The sequence below is a fragment of the Xyrauchen texanus genome, chromosome 48 (genome assembly GCF_025860055.1).
Source record: "Xyrauchen texanus isolate HMW12.3.18 chromosome 48, RBS_HiC_50CHRs, whole genome shotgun sequence".
Taxonomy (NCBI): Eukaryota; Metazoa; Chordata; class Actinopteri; order Cypriniformes; family Catostomidae; genus Xyrauchen; species Xyrauchen texanus.
In genome coordinates this window covers 19314694-19334952 of record NC_068323.1, presented here as the reverse complement: position 1 = coordinate 19334952, position 20259 = coordinate 19314694, and the positions used below count along the sequence as shown (strand labels likewise).

The following is a 20259-nucleotide window of genomic DNA, read 5'->3' as shown; positions in this document are numbered from 1 at the left end:
AACTGTTTGAACGTATAATTTCAGTACGTTTTGGTCTCCCAGAACGTAAAGTAGTATGTCACTTTGTCCTCACGAAATACAGAATATAAACAATACAATAAATGTTTTATATCAAACACGTGAGTGTCTGTAAAACTGAGAGCCTCCTGTTTTACAACACTCACAAGCCCTTAATTTTTCCAAAACAGTTAAAATTGCATAGCATGTTGGTCACAACTACTTTAACACATTAGAAGGAAATCTCAATCTCATCCAGATGAGTTATGAAAGTCCTAGAAAATAAGTGATACAGTTTACCCCAGCATGTATGAAGCTTAATGGTTATTACTTCCCTGTACACAGAAAACACCTCCTCTGAAAACGCTCACCATGTTTGTGTATGTTCAATGTGTTTACTGCCTTTAATTCAGTTTCAATTGCCAAGTCCGCGGTTTTCTTATAAACTGTTGCCGCCAATTGAAGATTTGATGCACCGGCCCATGTATGCTACTTATAGTTGTTAAATTGCTCCGACACCACGCAGCAACGCACATACAATGAAAGCATTTTTTTATATTGTAGTTACCAACCATGGTTCATTTTTGTAATGGTTGTGATTGAGCTTTTCTTAGCATTCATGAACGCAAATAAAGATTTTTGTGTTGCTTCTCATATGACACACAAGTCACATCAACTACTTTTTTGATGGCTACTTTTGGGTCCTTTTTTGTGCTTTAAAGAGAAGCGCAATCCTCTGCCATTTTATTTTAAAAAAGCTATACATTGATATTCAGTAACATCTTATTTTGTTCTGCATTATAAAAGTCACGCAGGTTTTAGAAATGACATTGGGGTTAATTATGATACAAACTTTCCTTTTGGGTAAACCATTCCTTTACTTGCTTTATCAGGAAGACTTGCTTCCAGGTGTAATATTTTGAACACTTTCCTTCTCCACTGAGTACAATATGGAGATTGCTAAATGAGTATGCAAACAGCACCATCAAAAAGACACTGACTTGATTTAATTCAAGATTTAATTTGTATTCATTTTACATGCAAGTACTCTTTATTACCATTACAACACAAAGATATAAATCAACAACACAAGTTTGTATCCCTCCTTCTCACCATCTATGTATTGAGCCTTACTCTCATCCTGAATCTCATAGTATCAATGCATGTTGTCCCTAAATGCTGAGGAGAAGATCACAATCTGAACATCCAATGATCTGCTCCAGCTCTAAAGAAACATAGTATGGACATTTGGAGTTGTTACAAAAGAGCAGTTTTATATGATAATACCAATAATACCAATGCTGCATCTGTAACAGTGGGGATTTCTTTAAGACTGCAAGGGAAGCTCAGCTTCCCCTATAATGTCAAAAAATAATGGTCAAATATGTACTATTGTGTAAACAATTTATTGAATAAAAATGCGTTAACACGTTCATCTCGAAGACGAGTTCGTTCAGAATCAGCTACATTACATATAGCAGGTCGGCTGACTCGATTTACTTCTCATACATTCCCGTAGCGTCAGTGCATTTCCCTGTTGAAGCCGAGCGTCCATTGACTTCAATGGGGCTGCTATGAACAGTTTTTTTCAGTGCTCCGAAAATAGACGGTCATTGGATAAATGCTGCGATTATGTCCCGCCCACGGACGCTCAGCGTCTCTGGGGGTGAATGAGGAGTGGGCTGGCCCGGACTCCGGGCTTCCACGTGATGATTGGAGGATCTGTCGAAAGACTACATCTCCTTTTGATTGACAGCGAATCTGTACTATAAGAAGTCACTGAAGCTATTTCGCGCTCAGTCCAGGGTTGCCAGATTGGGCGGTTTTGCAATCTTTTTTGCGGGCAAAAATGGGTTTGGGCGGGTGGATAAAAATTGGGCTGGTTTCGGATCAGTTCGGCGGGTTTTGTAGCCGAAACATCGGTACTTCAGATCCTTCTTTCGGCGACTCTCTGTTCAGTAGCCTACTCTCACTCACATACACACACACACACACACACACACACACACACACACACACACACACACACACTACAGGTCTGGCTGACGTGCCCCCTAAACTCACAACAGACACTCCCTCCCTTCAGCTCACGTCACGCACGCCGGCACCGCCCTCCCCTCAAACACACTAGATTGCGCAGGGTTTTCAAACTTAGCTAGCTGACTGACACTGACAATATGCTAAAGTGGGCAAAATATAGAAAAAGTTACAGGAAAGAGTGGGAAAGAGATCCAGACTTAAAGTCATGGATTGCACCGGGTGCAGAAGAAAGAATGGCACACTGTAAATACTGCAACGCTGATATCCGTGCTCATTTAAAAGATCTTAAAGATCATGCAGCCACCAAGAAGCATAAGGCAAGGTGCCAGCCAACGGTCAGACAGTTAGCAGAGTGGGTGAGTCCAGTAACCCTGACACCAATGACCAGAAACGACGAGAACTGCGGATAGCAACGTACATTGCGTGCCACACTGCCATTAATGCTGTTGATGAACTGATATACTGAAAGACGAGACAGGTGCATTCCATTCTAAATCACCTCTCTGTATTGTTCCAGAGACATGGCTCTTCTCATTCAGCACTGCGGGAAAAATATAATTTCCGGGTTTGGCCTTAGAATGAATTAATATGGACATTTTTTCCATATTAATTTGTGAATATTTTAAATGTTTAATAAAGGGGCAAAAAGTCATAAACAATGCGTCAAGATTTATTTTTTATTTATTTTATAAAAATAAATATGTATTATATATTTATTTTATTTATTATACAATATATATATATATATATATTTATTTATTTTTTTTTTTTAACTGCAGCATTTGCAGGTCAATTTCAAATTTTGGTGTTCAACTTTGTGTTTTAAAAATACAACAACCGTTAATTTTTTATTACAGGTTAAAAAAGGAAAAACGAATGGACGCAAAGTACACGGACCAATGGGAAATTTTAAAACTCGTTAATGATTATCATGTGTTTAAACGAGAAACCATAGCGAGAAACAAGCCAGAACAAATTTGGGCGGTTTTTTTGTGCATTCTCGTGGTTTTTGACGAGGTATTGGGCTGGAAAACCTTGCTGGCATCTGGCAACCCTGGCTCAGTCCCATCACGGATTTCTCAAGTGTAGTCGAAAGACAAACTGCTGCAACCTATTTCTTTATATTTGTTTGGCGAAATTGCTAGTCAATTTGCATAATACATTTCACACAATTATACACCACATTCCTTGTTTCAGTTTTACCAAGTTTAATATATTTTGTTTTAGAGCGTTCGTTCGTTCGTTCGTTCATTCATTCATTCATACAGTAGGCTAGGCTAGCGTCGTACGGGTTAAACTGTGCACGATGGCAGACGGTGCTAATATTGTCGACCTGATTTTGGTGAAGCCATTTGAAAGTCTTCCTTACGAGGAAAAAATTAGAATTAAACAGCAGGGCAGATCAACACCTAAGATTGATTTAGTGCAAAAAATAGGGTAAATAAGTTTATAATGTAGGCCGAAAATGAGCTTCCCCTCTTTGAAAGACCAGCAGCCGCCACTGATCTGTAATGTATTATCAAAATAATGGTATCAATGTTAACAATAATAGACTTTACATTTAGGCTTGAAAAGTATCAGCAGACTTACTATTTTAAACTTTCTTTGAATTGGAGGTACAGATCAAAAGTAAATATTTACATGCATTAAGTATGCACCCATAGTTTTAAAATGACTATTTTGGTTATTACTGTACCTTTACTGACGACCTATGGTGGACTGGAAAAGTCGAGATCTGTGGATGTGTAGGTTTCTCTGCTTTCAGGTATGTTAACTTTCCATAAAGAGAAAGTTTTCCTATGAAGGCTTATCTGTGCTACATGCATAGTGTCCAGAATAGCTGGTTTCTTGTTTAATATAGATTTCAGAGTGAATAAAATGAATATTTGAATGCCCTTAGTAAATGGAAAAAAAAAAATGTGTAATCAATTTAAAAGCTTTACAGATTTAATTTGAAATCCATAAATATTTCAACATATTTTACAGTCAAATAATGTAAACTGCTGATGAATGAAGAGTGTATATGCATTAACAAACCTGTGTTGTGTTGCAGAGACAGAAAACCACACTAAGGATGAGCTTGAGAGTTTTTTCTTGGCTGATGAGTAAAATGTATCCTGTGACCCAAGACAAACCGAGCATCACGGCTAGAGAGAAACTACTCAAAAGCTTCTTCTTTAAAGGAGTTTCCCGTGACCTAAAGACAGCAGAGTGTTATCAGTGGAACGTTAAAATCTGTTGGTTAACAACTGATTGTACTTGTTCATTATTACTTGTACAACCGTGTTAATGTATTTATTGTGAGTGTATACAGCAATGCTCCAAAAGTAAATGTACTTGTTTAAATTAGGGTTGGTCCTGCAGACGTTGTGAGAGAAGAACAGCAGCATTGCTGTGTTGGAGATCAGCATGATCACTAGAGGGAGCAAAAATCCCCAGAACATGGGTTTCCTCATATCAAAGTTGTGTTTCTGGTCCAGGAAAGCCAACCAACAACTGCAGCAAAAAAGAATGACAACTGAACTACCAAAATCCCTTACAATGATGTAGCAATCATTAGTACGAATGAAAAAGTTTGGTGTAGAATACTATGGTGTCCCTAACTCTGCTTATTGTTAATGTCCAAAACCCAAAATACTCAAGTTAATATGTGAAAACTGAAATATTTGGTACTTACAACTCTTCTTGACGATAACCTAAAGGTTCCTTCACTCTGTAGGTGGATCCCAATGAGATTCCAACAATGACAGCAGGAAGCCCTGATACAAGAAAAGGGAACTTTATGGGCACTCAGTAATGATATGACTTGTTGTAATTTTCTTATTGGTCATTTGATAATCAGGAAGAAATAGGGATTGGGATTTAACAATTCTGATTCTGGTTCCATAATGGTTCCTTAATGATTCTTTTTGTAATTTTGAGGAAAAAATAATTCATTTACAAAATGATAAGAGATGATTTCATATTTACAGAATATGAAACCGAACATATTCTTGCCAAATCCTTGCCATGGAATTTGTTGTTGACATATTTCATTTATTTTCCTCCCCTTTTTCTCCCCCAAATTGGAATGCCCAATGCGCTCTTAAGTCCTCGTGGTTACGTAGTGACTCACCTCAATCCGGGTGGCAGAGGACGAATCCCAGTTGCCTCCGCATCTGAGACATCATCAAATGGCATGTTGAGCGCATTACCACAGAGACATAGCACGTGTGGAGGCTTCACGCTATTCTCTGCATTATGCACAACTCACCACGCACCCCATCAAGAGCCAACCACATTATAGCGACCACGAGGACGTTACCCCATGTGAATTGGGCCTATCCGTCCAATATGACAAAGTTTTTGATTCACTAAAATGACCGGGTTGAAAAGGGCTATTCATTCTAGAGCAGGCGCTGTATGTTTTGCAACATATTTTCAAAAGAAATGACTCATATGATTAATTTGTTCGGCTATCTTACTATTGCGATGTTGATTAAAATATCCGTGACATAAAAGTCATTTGTTTGGGAATGAATCTACAGTGGTCACATCGTGTGTTTTGCGCTGCTATAGCAGTGTTGCAGTGCCGCCGACTGGTAACACAGGAAACACTGTAAAGAGGATTTTATGCTGCCTTCTCATGCTGTCGGAATTATCCTAATTGCAAGTTTCCTACTCCGAAGTTGCACATGAACGCCCCCTCAAGTCATAATTATGTTTGGTAAACTCTAAGATAATGTTGAAGTCCGAGCATCAGAGTTGGGAGAAGATGTAAACATTCAACAATATGGCGAAGGAGAGTACAGTTTCAATAGTCAATGATGGTTTCATTCTTTTTTTTTTCTAAATGCAACTACCATATTATTGCTTGCCTTTTCAGTGGTATACATTTATGTATTTCAGGAACTATTTGATGCTTATTGTTCATTTTTACACAGAGAAAATAGCTTGTATTTGACCAAAATTCCATTATTATCAGCAAGTTGGCTAGCATGTATTTCGGTGTCAAAATAAGAGTTCCCTAAGAAATATACATGAATGAACCTGGCACCCTGTTTCCAACAACAAAGTACTTGAACGTGACATGCTCGTTATTACGACTTCAGAAGTGGAAAGTAGGATCATTCTGATAGCACGTGAAGGCAACACACATCGGCATATGAATGCACATTTGAGAACCATTAACTGAACCAAAATGAATGAAAATCATTTGGTTCTGGTATTTTGGTTTCTCTATTCCCAACACCAGTCAAAAATGAAACTGTTTTCCAATAGATTGACATTTTATGTCAATGTGAATGTCTCCTACCCCAGCCAACTGCCAAGGCTACCTTTGGAAACCATTGAGGCGTTCCTGACACTTTGTTTTTGAAGAGAAGATACACATTTGCACCATACAGAGTATTCCAAGTGAATGTGGCCAACAAGAAGTACTGAAGTAGGGCTGTAACTGCCGTGCAGTGACCGTTATCTGGTTCCTGATAGTGATCTGATTCAGGAACCATATTCTCCTCTGAAAACTTTACAGCCTTCATATGTTGATCAGTGTTGTTAATGCCAAAGATGAAGAGAAGGTAGAAAATCGTCATGCTCAAGCAGACGTTCACCACAAGTAGAGTAGGGCTCCCCCCTCTTGACTTCCTGTAGAAAAGAGTGTGTATATAATGTGAAAACTGTCCCAGCACTATAAGCCCATTAGATAACCCTACCTTTATTAAGTCTGTATAGCTGATCAACCAGCATTCAGTATAACAGCCCACAGTGATTAGGGTTGAGAAGTATTTTATAGCCCTTCATGCCAGTTACTCTGTCAGTACATACTTAATTTTTTTGTGTTTCTGAAAGTAAATCAAAATTGTGATTTTTACCTGGTCACAACTTGGTACACTGCTGTGATAGCCAGACCCACTACAGAAAGAGAACAGCCTGTGATGCTGATCCAATGTAGGGCCTCTGAATATTGATAGTTTCCACTGAAAGTCTGCAGAAAATGACACCTGATTAAAATGTGTGCGCTAATATTATTTTTAAGTGATATTTATTTGCCTATACTATACCTTTAAACTAAGTGTTGGGGAAGCTACAAGCTATGTATAGTAATTAAACTATAGTCAAGCTACTCTTTTAAAAAGTAGTTAGCTACAATACAAGCCACTAACAAAAGGTAACTAACTACATTGAAGCTATTTAACCTCTTAAACCCAGAGCGACCCAGTACCAGGCCCTCTAGGGGCGCTGATCACGAAAAAGAAAATATTAAGTTATGATTCTCCAACCACTTGCTTGATCTGCACAAAATAGAGGTTGTTTTAAAGCTTAGGGTCTTGTCTTTTACAATGAATATAGCTGATCTGACCAATTCTAACATACTGCTTTTAAATTTGCTGATAAATTAGAATGGTTCCATTTTTAAAACATTTGCAATCACAACACTCATGTAAAACAAACCAGTAAAAAAGATCAAAATGATTAAACAGCCACAAACAAATGTGTTGGAAATTATCTTTGGAAAGTTCTTGATTAGTAGAATATAACTAGTAAATTACTTTCATTCAGAGACCAAACTACAGTGAGTATTAGCATGTGATATCCACATGTATCTTACTATATGGATACTACTGTATTACTGTAGCAAAACAATAGTAAATTGTATCAAAACCATGGTTTCTGTCAGGATCAATGCGCATTGAAACATGGATGTCAAGGAAAGAGTCATTCATATTCATAAAAAGATACCTGATTGTTCGATGAAACTGAACCCAACCCTTACCTTACTCGTGAAGCCTAATTCTATCCAATCAAGTAGTGCTTTTCTTATTTATGAATGAGTCTTCCCCTGCCATCTCATTTTTCAGAAATTTGTACACAGGGGAACCAAAATGAGGAAATAAAAAGCAACCTTTAAGATTCTCGTTTTTTTTTAGTTTCTCTCTCTTACTCCCGTTTCCTTTAGACATGTTAAGAACCTATTAAAAACTGATTCACATATGATTTGATTTTCCCAGTGCTACTACATTATAGAGATGGTATGGTTAGGTGTTTGATTACTCCATCGACTCCATACTTGTGTTTGCAGAACAGGGTGACAAATGTAGCATTTTGTGACACTACAGTGCTTTTCTTTCATTGTTTGAAAAGCTACACTATTGTAAAAATAGCCAAACTACTGTCATGCTTCTGAAAATGTAAAGTCAGTAGTGTCAATACTTTCAGTTAAATACTGCCCAACACTGAGTAGCCTTGTTTATAACACTGTTAATATCAACATTTACATCCTGTTATAAATCTTACCATTAGGATGGCAAAGTTTATATTTGCTTGATTAGGTTTACATCTGCATGTTGCGTGACCCGTGGTGCTCATTTCTTTGACACAGTCTTTTGTGCTCCATTCTTGCTTGGAATCATGCCATAACACGCATGCAAAGTTGTGGAGGGACTTGCTGGAATCGGTCTAAAAGTTCAACAAAGCATTAGTTCATGAACACCCTTCACTGTGCCAACCACAATGTCAATGTGTTTGACACCACAGAGCTCATAAATGTTCAAGAAGCACATCACAGCAAGGATAGTTCTATGGAGAATTCCTCTATACCAGTGGCATGGTCTGAAATCTCATAAAAAGTGAGAGGACTTTGGTAAAACAGAGCCAATCTGTTTTTCTGTGCTTATTTTGTAATTTCATTGTGAATTTTATAAGGTGTTTCCTTTGCTTTTATTGCTCTTTTTACAAAGATAAAATCGAGTATAACATTTCCTTTTAAATGATTCATGAAAAACATACACCACCAATGAGCCAACTTCTGTACCTCCCACTGTATGTATAACCTGTTATACGCACATCACACTTTAGAGTGCATATCAAATTCCGTCAAGACTAACTAGAGCACAACATAACTACAAAACATGCCAAAGAGGGTAGTGCAGCATGACAAATTTCCATTCATAATATACAAACAAGTCATATACACGTTTTCCTGTCTGAAAATAATTGCTCATATCTTAAAAATGCATAAAGGCGTTTGCACGATTTTTGGCGTACTTCTACGACTGTTTGTAAACAACAAAATGATGCCACTGTGACATCATTATGACCAACAACTTGCTACAAATAAATAAATAAGTAGCGAGTTCTTTCTTCAAATCATGTGTTATATTTGTTGTTAACAAAAAGTTGTACAATTACGTCAAAAATCATGCAAACGCCTTAATGCATTTTTAAGATATGAGCAATCAAACATAATGTAATGGCCCTGTTTTTTGGGCCACCCTATATGCATATACTGCTCACCGATTGTGCTGGGACTTTTAACTCAACCTCGTTCAATTCATGATTTTCTGGCAGGTTAGCGGAGACCACCCTTCTCTTGATATCCAGAGATGATTTAAAGCTTTGTGACTGGAAGAACTGATCGTTCTCATACAGGACAATCCCAACATCTTTATTAAAAGCTACACAGAGATTGAAAGACAGAAAAAGAGAGAGAGTTTACTTGCAAGTTACTGATTACTTGTTGCCTTGCAAATGAAACTTACCTCAAAGGTGAGGTGTAATTTTTTTTAAGTAAACAATAAAAACAAAAAAAATACAATTGCATTGATTCCCCCTACAAGTGTAAACACTTTCAAAAAAGTGCTTTTGTAGTTTGTGATCCCGCCAAGCATAACACAGTAACATTGGCTTAAAATTGTGTGATTTAGTTTGACCACTGACAGATAGGGGGAGTTTTCGAGAAAAGCTTCAAGAAAACAGTAATAATTTCACTTGGTAACAAAAGAGGTGCAGAAACTACACAATTCACTTGTCTTTTAACACTCTTCTTCTATCCATGAAAATGTAGGTTATCATGAAACGAATGTAATACGCACTACAAGAAAAGGAAAAAAAATATATGTGCATGTGAAAATAAATCTTCCCTTCTTGGTCATTTTCTTGTGTTGATATATTGCTTTGATATGTTTTGTAATGTATAAAGCTGAAGCATATAATTTCTGCACGACTAGTGCCACCAAACAGAATTGTATATATAAACACTGTTTTCAAATGGCTTTACCGAACACTCCCCCAATCTGCCATTGACCGAACAAACCCAAACATCGCTAGATTCATTCATCTACCTTCCTTAAATATGACTTTCATCTGAAGGTCAAAGTAATTTTGGTGTTGAGGTAGATTCTCATTCTCATGTGTCGCATAGTCCAGTTTTATTCTGTCAGGTATGAAGGTATCGTTCTCCCCTGCAAATATAAAGATAATTTTAACTGTTAGGAGGGCTCTAACTGGTGACAACATTCAAATATGTATAAAGATGTACCTGTGCTTGTAGAATATGGACATAACTACTGTATATAATGGAACACTAACTTGTTAAAAAAAGAGTTGAATTTGCTGCCATCTTCCAATGACCAAATGGGAAATCGGCATGTTAGTTTTAAATGTTTGCGCTACCCATATTCGGACCCAATGTGCCAAATTTCAGACAGGCTTCACCATTCGATGAGTGTTCATGCCCCAAACATCTACTGTTTGGATTAGGTTTAGGAGTATATTAATATACAGTGATTACTACTCAAATGTTTTTGAAAATATTGTAAGTTGTGCTGTACCTTTTACGTCACATCCATTTAAAGAAGTATGTGTTTGTGCAGTGTGTCAGAACTGCAGTTCCAGGCATGTCGGCCATTTGGAAAGCATACCAGTTTTAGCAAACAAAATATTCAACCACCTGTCACCGATTTTCGTGAGCTCATTCTGCATATTCACCTTTTCTGGAAGCTAATTTCAGCCACTAATTTAGATGCTCAGCTTATTAGTTACTGGTAATATTCTGAAGAAATTAAGTGTTTTACATAATTTGATTGTCTCATTTTATCATATATTTAATCCTGACAATATAGATGTTTATAAATCACATGATCTGATTTATCCTGTTTTGCATAAGAGCACCTGTTGTACAGTACATGTTCAAAGCAAATAGTCACACACTTGCCTTTAAAAGAGGTTAACTGCACTTGTCGGATCTGTGTTTGCCCCTTAATGGACTGCACTGCCATATTCGGCTGTACCAACAATGTATTTGAATCTTTTTGCAGAGAGAGTTTCTGTAGAGATTTTGTAAGGCTGTAGACAATTGAAAGTCAGAAAAGAAGACAAATTAAGCAAAAAAGAGAGGTTTAAAAACTACTGGACCTTTCAAGCTACATCCACCAATCTCGGTACAGACCTTCAGACTGTTCTGGAATAGTGTGCTATGTCTTTTCTAACTGATCAGACTTACATTGACAGAATGTTCAAATGGGCCAATGGAATGCTTGTTTATCCAAACTCCAACTGTCACAAATTCAAAGGTAATCAAGCACACAAAAGGTCTTTAATATGCTTTAAGTTGCTTTTTCTACCTACCAATAAACCTATACCGACCCACCTACATACCTACCCACCAAACTAACAAATAATGATAATCATTAATATTATTATTATTATTATTAAGTTTTAGCACTATTTTAGCTCACTAATCAAAGAAGCAGATTTGTGACATTGGCCATGTTAACAATCTTTGAAATTTGTTCAGAAGGTCAGACTTTCACACTAGCATTGAGCCAAACCTCTTTGGAGCATTCCTTATGCTGAGATAACATGGATTATCAGGATGATCATACAGAGCTTCATGTTCATTTTCCATGTAACCTTTTATTCCAGTTTTAATGCAGATAATACAATTTGTTTATATATATAATTGCGATAGTTCTGTAAGTCAGTGGGAGTGCAGTGTGTGACATATTTTTTAAAAGTACTTTGAAAGTAAGTATTACTTTGCGATTGCCTTATGGTCGACATCAGAGTACTTCATGGGACTTGCACTCAGGAGTTGACTGACTGTTGCAACCGCTGACACAGCGATGTCCTGCACAACAAACAAAAACAGCTTTGGATTTTGTATACTTATATCATCAAAGATTTAAGTTACAGTTGTAATTCTGGCTTTCTAAAGAAGATGACTGTATGAGTGTTTCTACAATGAGAAAAAGCGGTTGCATACTATATGACTTTTACCATCCTTTACGATTGTCGCTTGATGGACAATATGATATGAACCCATGGAGATATTGGGTAAAAGCCATGGGATATTGTCCATAATTATGTCAGACTGTACAATACACATCTTAGCCAAGGATTTCTTCCCAATAGTCCCAATCGACAGCATTGACTGTGTGTTGTATCTCATCTGGCCGTCATAGTAGCAGTCACACTGTGCAACTGTAGCTATGTTTCATCCACGATACAAATGTGATTGATGCAAAAATATCGGAATATTGCAACAAAAAAAAAACAAAACAATATATATATATATATATATATATATATATATATATATATATATATATATATATATAAATAAATAAAATTTATTAAAGTGGTTTGTCTATCCCATTTGTTTAAGAGAACAAAATTGTCAAATCTGGGGAAATTCTGGGGAAATACACAAAATATAAATGGAAATGGATGTTGAAGCCACTGTGGCTCTTTTGAACAGTGTAATTAATTAGTTGCGATTTAGAGCATTTAGTTAAAACTCTGTCAAGAACCAAAAGTTTGCTTAGGGTTGGCAACTTTTCATCGTGCAAATATGGGACACTTGAGCAGTTTGAGCACTTAAATACATGTCTTCTCTTAAATACAGCACTTCAAAAATGTGTGCTTGGAATTGGAAACCTAGCTTGTGACACAAAATTTCTGACACTGCCAGAACTGTGTCAGAACTTTGATTCAAGGCAAATCCAAGCAATGAGCCATAAGTTAACATGTCACACTAAGCGATCAAAGACAGATGATTTTGCCCTTAGAGAAGAGAATTATTATCCCTGAAATCTGTCTCAGACGGCAAAATCGTGGCCAAACTCTTACAGTGTGTACCGAGCTTAAGACATCTCACTGTAGGACATGTATCTGCCTTGTCATCAATGAATATCCTTAAATAATTAAGCCTTCAGGTCAGTGCATTAGAGAAACTCCACCCCATACCTACATATTCTATTGCACAGTCCCTCTTTCAAATCTTACTCTTCCAAGATGACAAACAATGGGCTCACTGGTGATATGTCTGACTTATTTCACTCAAAGAACCAGGGCTAGACGTACTGCTTCGGTTGACTTGCTTGACATCTCACCATGGGATATAGAAAGCGTCAACTTGTTCAGTTATCTGGAGACATTCTCTATAGTATAGCTAAACAAGTGGACACTGTGACACTGGATTTAAGCTAGCAACCACACCAGTTGTTATTGCCCACACAATATTATATGGGAATTCCAGGCATTCTAGTTCAGTAAGTGAGCTGAAAAGTTCCCTGGATTGTCAACAAACAAACTGCATCAGTGATAGATACGATTTTATGGGGATTTTTATATAAGAATTCACTTCTTTGTGCATGTGAAACATGAAAGTAATCTTTGGATCTCACAACTGAGTCAAATAAGAGTCCACATGGAAATGATGTGTGGACAAACTCTAGCAAAAAATAAAAATAAATTCCATTTTTTCTATATTCAAATTACAATATCTATTTGATCTATTATCAATTTGGCAAATCAGCCAGTGACACGCAATGTTATATGAACATAGCAACATGCAAATTAGCACCATCAAAACAAACAATCAAACAAAAACAAAAAACAAGTTCTGGAATCAGAACTATAATTTACTGTATACTACACTGCCCTAAAAATAATTATTAATAAATGGACAAATAAACTAACAGAACAAATCAAAATGATAAAAGATAACTTTATTTTAACCCTTATAAAATAATGATCATATTAAAAAGAAAGCAATGTTGTTTCATTATATAATTAAAATAAATTTTATAATTAATAATACAATAACCCTTATAAAATATTATGATTATTACAAGCATTATTATTATAATTATCTTTTATTTATTTTATTAGTAATATAAAATAACAGGGCTTAACGTGTACCATTTTTGTATCAGAGGAGAGCAGGATGCTTGTTATCTCAGCTGCTTTTGTGATGTTGTAGGGTGTCAGCCGTTCTGGTATGGATGTGAGGATCTGTGTACTGGAGGCTAATTTGTTTTTTTGTTGCACAGAACTGCCATAAATCTTAATTAAAAAAAGAAAAAAGAATAGCAAACTATTAAAATGTCCGTTTTTTTTATCTTAGGACATTTTTTTTCAGTATACAACTATACTGCATATTATAATCAGAAGACATTGTTACTTACATTTATATTAATGGTGTCCAGGGTCAAAAGACAATCTAGATCGTTTGAAGGATCAAATGAGTGAGTAATTGTGTTACAGAGGGCTGATGACTTGGGGATCCCAGCTGAAAAATATGAATGAGAAATTAAGAGATATTTAAAGTATATTTAAAGGCGCACACAGTTATTTTTTTCCCCATTAAAAAAGTTTTACTCCTAAATAAATGTAATTGTAATTTAGAAACATATGTATAAAATCATGATTACTCACATGAGATGAAGACTCTAGTCATATCAGTAACCTTATAAAAGCTGTTTTAATCTACATGGGGCAGGGGCACCCTCATGGGGGCAGCCATTTTAAAATCACATGACCATCTTAATACTACTCGCTTAATCTCAGTAACTGCCTTGTAATTGGATACTTTCAATCTTGGATTAAATTAATAATGTCTGATTGTGAATAATACATTTTTACAATGCCATTTGTAACTGTAATCTATTGATTTTGCATGATGCTGCATCCACACCACTAGGTGTCATGGTGCACAGGTTACTGGCGCACCTTTAACTATGAGTCTGTATTGTAATTACAGAAAGGTAGTAGAGAAGGTAAATTACCATTTGGTGTTCCCAATTGACATTGCTCTTTGGAGGAAGCAAACTGGCCTAAGAGAGTTTTTGGAAAGGTATATTTGTTTTTTTCTGTGTTTGTCTGCTCACAGAAATTTTCTGTAAAAACATACATGACATTTAGTAATCATGAAAACGTTGCATAGGCTAATACATATGTTTAGACTTATCTACAAAGTTTCAAGGCTGCATTGTTGAGGAGTAACTAATTCAAAATATCATGATCACATGGATTTTAGCTGATGAACTTTTGATCTACTGTCATCAAATTCAAAGTGAGACCAGTCGGCACTAAAAGTAATGTTGCTAATTACTTAACTTCATTTTTCAAGTGCTTAACAGTACACACGATGTAGTGTGTATAATGATACATCAGATTTTTTTGTCACATGCACATTTACAGTCTAGCAAACTGAGGGAATAATTCAAGGTATATTATTTACAGTATAATTGTATATGTGTGTGTGTGTGTGTGTGTGTGTGTGTGTGTGTATGTGTTTACAATGATACAGTCCACATAACATGCACATTTCTTTTTTTTTTTTTACTAGTAGTGCAGGTAGGTCCACTCCAGTCGTCTGGACAGAGGCAGACCCCCCCAGTTAAGTGACCCCCATTTTGGCACTGGTTGGCAACTGTTGTGTTGAGGTGGGCTGAGGTGATGGATCGCTTGGTTGTAGTTTGACGGTTTGAGGTGTTGATTTTTACTGTTGTGCTGGCTGTGATGTTGTTTATAAGTTGTATAGGTTGTGTGCTGTTTATAACGGTCTGATTGGTCCAAACCTGTTCAAAAACAACTGTTTACAGAGACAAAAGATCACACAATTATTAGCTATTATGACCACTTGCACTTTGTCTCACGTAGCCAGATTTTTAACTTTTGGTATAAAGGCTGGTTCAATATTTTCAGCTTATTCTGGCCAATTGCAACTAACTTAGACCAGTAATTCTGTCTGTCTGACATGAAAAGTGGCCAACCACTGCTCAGTTTGTTTTTATGTACTGTTTATGGGGATGTTTTTAAGTAACACTTAATACCACAACAATAGAGCAGCATGGGAAAATAAATCAAATAACTGCACAACAGTGTCAATCGATAACCAGCAGTACATAAAACACAGAAGTAATTACAGGGTTCCTACAAGTCCTTAAAAAGTCTTAAAATGACTTAAATTCAGTTTTCAAAATTGAAAGGCAATAAATATCTTAAATGGTATAACAAAAGTCTTTATTATCATTTAATGAGGTCTTACATTTAGTGAGGAAATACAGGAATCGTGATGTGGCCTAATGTGATGTTTGTGTTTATATACTTTGTAGATAATAGTAAGACTGCATATTTTATTTACTTGTAGCATTGTGTGAGCAGCTGAGAGTACAGAGATTTCAAAATAAGAGTCACAGGTGTATATATATATATATATATATATATATATATATATATATATATATATATATATATATATATATTCTGAGTAAATTCTAGAGAATTCTTGGTGTCAGATGGGCTAGTTTGAGTATTTCTGTAACTGCTGATCTCCTGGGATTTTCATGCACAACGGTCTCAATTTACCCAGAATGATGCCAAAATATGTGTAGTGATTGGTAATCACTTATAACTGACAAATCGATGATTAAAATCTTTAATCTGGTATGATTCATCTCATTATACTAAGAATGGTAACTATTCAACTGGATATTATACACCGACAATCAGGTTTCTCATAACGTGTAATGTATTATCCATGTTGTAAAACCAATGAATTAACCAGTATGATTTATAACCAGGGATTTTCACGTTTTGTTACTTACATGGATAATATTCATGAAAGAATGTCATATTTATGTAAATGCTTGCATGTTTATGTAGATAATATTGATGATAATTCCTTACAATAGAAATTGTGAGCAGATACAACAAGACGTTGTATTACGATTTTAATGGTGGAGAATTGTATTCAGCCAATTATCTAGTTATTTGTCATTTATCTAATTTAGAATGATTGTCGAACTTGACTAATTCCATTATACATTTCCTTACATAATAATGTAGAATAAGGACAGTTTAATTTAATTTAATGCGTTCCATTTTAAAGGGCTCATACCTATGCCCTAATCCCCTCAGAGGGTTTGCCCTACAGACTAAGACCTTCAGAGGTTTGAAGGGTGTACAACTCAAAAATATCAGTCATTCGGAATGCACTCCATTGTCACCTATCAATCCAAATGAGTCACCGCTGTCGCACAAAGGCTGACACTAATAAACATCAATTTACAATATCATAATTAAAAACCTCTATAAACTACTGACTTTTTGTTTATAGATTTTATAAATTTTCAACCAACCTTCAGATTTGTGATGTATGCTCAGGTTCCTGTCCACTTGGCAGCGAAGTGTCCATTAGTTGAAACCCACAGAAACACCCGTTTTAAAGGGCCATTCAAAGCAGCTATGAGCCCTTTGGTTTGGAACGAACTTTCAACATGGCGGCCATGATTGTTCCCCCTACTAAGTGCCAGTCGGAGGCGGATTTATCCCGTTTGGAATGCAGGGAATGTTTTGATAGTGCCTGGGAGGCTCAGTGTTTATACTTTAGGGTGAGGTAAACCCACAAATGGCTTCTTCAAAGTTGTCAATGAACAATAAACTGGAATATTGTTCACTGACATCAAAAAGTTACTCACTTCACCTATAATTAACCTGTTTTAATATACTGTAACAGCTGACTGTGCAGATCTGTAGCTTTAAACAAATATGTTTCAAAAGATGTGTGGGATTTTTTTGTTTGGTAAATATTTCTTAGGAATTGTATAAAGTTGTGCTCGAAACACACAATGAGTTCGTTGTTCGATCCCTGGCACTAATAATAGTAGGTTTTACTTCCATTTGCTGAAGAAAACAAAACAGAGAGCTCATAGTAGTGCAGCTTTAAAAAAGTTTTTTTTGTTTTTTGTTTTAGCAGATTTCATATTTTGTGTAATTTTTAATTATTCAATGACATTCAAAGCCTCAATGATAAAGAGTGAAACAATAAAGCAACAGTAATATAATATAAAATAACAATATTACATTTGTGCATACCTGCTGTACAACCAGTCAAAAGTTTGGATACACATATTGGTTGGCTTTTCACATTGTATTAAAACAAAGACCTTCATACAGTTTATTTTTGTTTATTAGTAGTGTTCTATTGTTCTGTTCGTGGGGTATTCAAATTAGTGAACCTATCTGATTCATGTGAACTTAATATAAATAGGCAGTGGCATGCAATGTTTACACTGCATTCTCATGGAAATACCAATATGGAAATGAATCCCATGAAAACAAGATATTTTAACAAGTAAAATAGTGTCTTACTATATTATACTAAAATACACACAAATAAACAGATACATCAACAACACAATTAAAACATATATTCAAGACAAATAATACTTCACCCCTAATAATAATAATCATTAAATAAATATAATTAACTGTAGCTGCTAAATGAACTCAACATAACAAACTAATTAATGCATATATTGGCTATGTAATAACTGTAATATTACAAAGGTGAACTAAAGTGAAGTTTAGAAAGAACAAAGAGTAATAGAAAAGAAAAACTAGTGGGCTGGTTTCATTATAAAAACTACAAGTTGACAATCACCCTTCCACTCACGCCCAAGATCCAATGCATAGAAAATATCCCAAGTGGGTCTGCAAGTCATTGATCTCTTACCTGAGGTAAATATTATGAGCATTCGACAATCCATTGCACTGGATACAACTCTACTGAAACTAATATGAGACTATAGACCAAAATGAGAGGTTCTCTTGTCACCATCTGGTTTATATTGCAGAATCAGTGCTGGATCATATGGTGGGAAGTCCATCACTCAAGGAAATAGTTATGCATTTTTAATCACACAAAGATCAGACAGAGTTTACTGCACATGGCTAAAATAAGACACTAACAAGAAAACAGCATTTGAGTGCCACACTATAAGGATAATATATATAATTTATTATTGGTATGTCATTCATGCTAATTTTCCATTGATAAAATGATGTGGTTGATGAACAGTTATTAGTAGAGAGTCAATGTAAGTCAAACAAGCCATATTATTAAGTTATTAGCTGACCCATATACCATAGTGACTAACTGCACTTTTCCACTGCACGTTACGGTTTGACTCGCCTCAACACTATTCGCTTTACATTTCTGAGCTTGCATTTCCACTGCAGTTTAGTGCCTCCTCAGCGTAGGTGGGATTATAGGCTGATCGTCATAGTTGCGCCGCCTCTACTGCCGTGACATCATTTTAAACATGACACAAACATTACTGACCATAAACCATAACACGACCTCTAGCTGTTAGCTACTAGCTCATTGTGCTGCATAAAGCAGTTGTTGCAAGGTGATTTTTACACATTTACATTTACATTTATGCATTTGGCAGATGCTTTTATCCAAAGCGACAATCACCCCGGAGCAACCTGGAGTTAAGTGCCTTGCTCAAGGACACAATGGTGGTGGCAGCATCCTTCTGATTACCAGTTATGTGCTTAGACCACTACACCACCACCACCACTACACAAGTGTAACAGTTAAATTGGCCTGGTTGTTTTAGAAGGACGCTTTCTAGTAGCTGGTTAACTAAATAAAGTGAAGCTTTCAAGCAGAGTATAGAGTTAGCATAACAAAACGTACCATCCTCCATCGTGGACTCCAACCGTTGCTGAGTCCAGGACACTCTCCCTCCCATTGCTCGCCCGTTTAGATAGCGTCCATTTGGTTGAAACACTTCCACTTTTCCTTGATGGTTCTGTAGTCAATTTTAAGGTTTTTTTTTACTTTTTCCTACACTGTTGGTAGGTCCATTGGTACCGGACCGCACTTCCTGAGAGACTTTTTCATTTTGCTCATCGCTAACGAGTGGACCGTTTGCTTCTCATTTATTGACTACGGCATGGTTTTGCACACAGCCATTTCTTTTTTCACAATTTGAAAGTCGTGTGAACAAATGATACTGCTTTAGCTGTTACTAACTTTAAAACTAGCATGTTGATGTCACATGTCGGAAATCCAATGACTCTGGTAGTGACGATTCTCCCTGACCAATCAGTGATCTCCAGGGTTTTGACATCACATTTAGTATCGGCTCGGCTCGCTTGAAACCTCGACCGAATCAGGTACCAGGTCCAATCCACAGTGGAAAACCCCCAAAAAGCGAGCAGAGTCGAGATGTACCATGCAGTGGAAAAGTCCCATTAGATGACATACAAAATTTGGTTGCTAAGGAAATACCTAGTCAGGATGATACTGAACAAACACCTAGATAGAACTCAGAATAATAATAGTGATAATAACAGGATTTTTGGATGTATATGTTTCTT

The 20259-nt window shown here is 36.1% G+C and overlaps 1 protein-coding gene across 2 annotated transcripts; it reads right to left on the bottom strand.

Moving 5' to 3' along the window:
• Positions 1-693: 693 nt before the first annotated feature.
• Positions 694-18694, bottom strand: LOC127639871 (adhesion G-protein coupled receptor G7-like). Of its 2 annotated transcripts, none has more exons than XM_052122171.1 (17): positions 18602-18694; positions 15428-15676; positions 14868-14978; positions 14268-14371; positions 14002-14145; positions 11835-11926; positions 11012-11142; positions 10140-10259; positions 9313-9473; positions 8314-8475; positions 6891-7003; positions 6332-6663; positions 4715-4796; positions 4375-4533; positions 4075-4234; positions 3734-3932; positions 694-1222 (listed from the first exon to the last, which is right to left on the bottom strand). In XM_052122171.1, the coding sequence occupies exons 1-16, from the start codon at positions 18633-18635 to the stop codon at positions 3747-3749; spliced, it is 2340 nt and encodes a 779-aa protein (XP_051978131.1). In that variant the 5' UTR covers positions 18636-18694; the 3' UTR covers positions 694-1222; positions 3734-3746. The 2 variants fall into 2 exon arrangements, with proteins under 2 accessions (XP_051978131.1, XP_051978132.1); XM_052122172.1 differs by having other exon boundaries at positions 14868-14915.
• Between the last annotated feature and the right edge of the window lie 1565 nt (positions 18695-20259).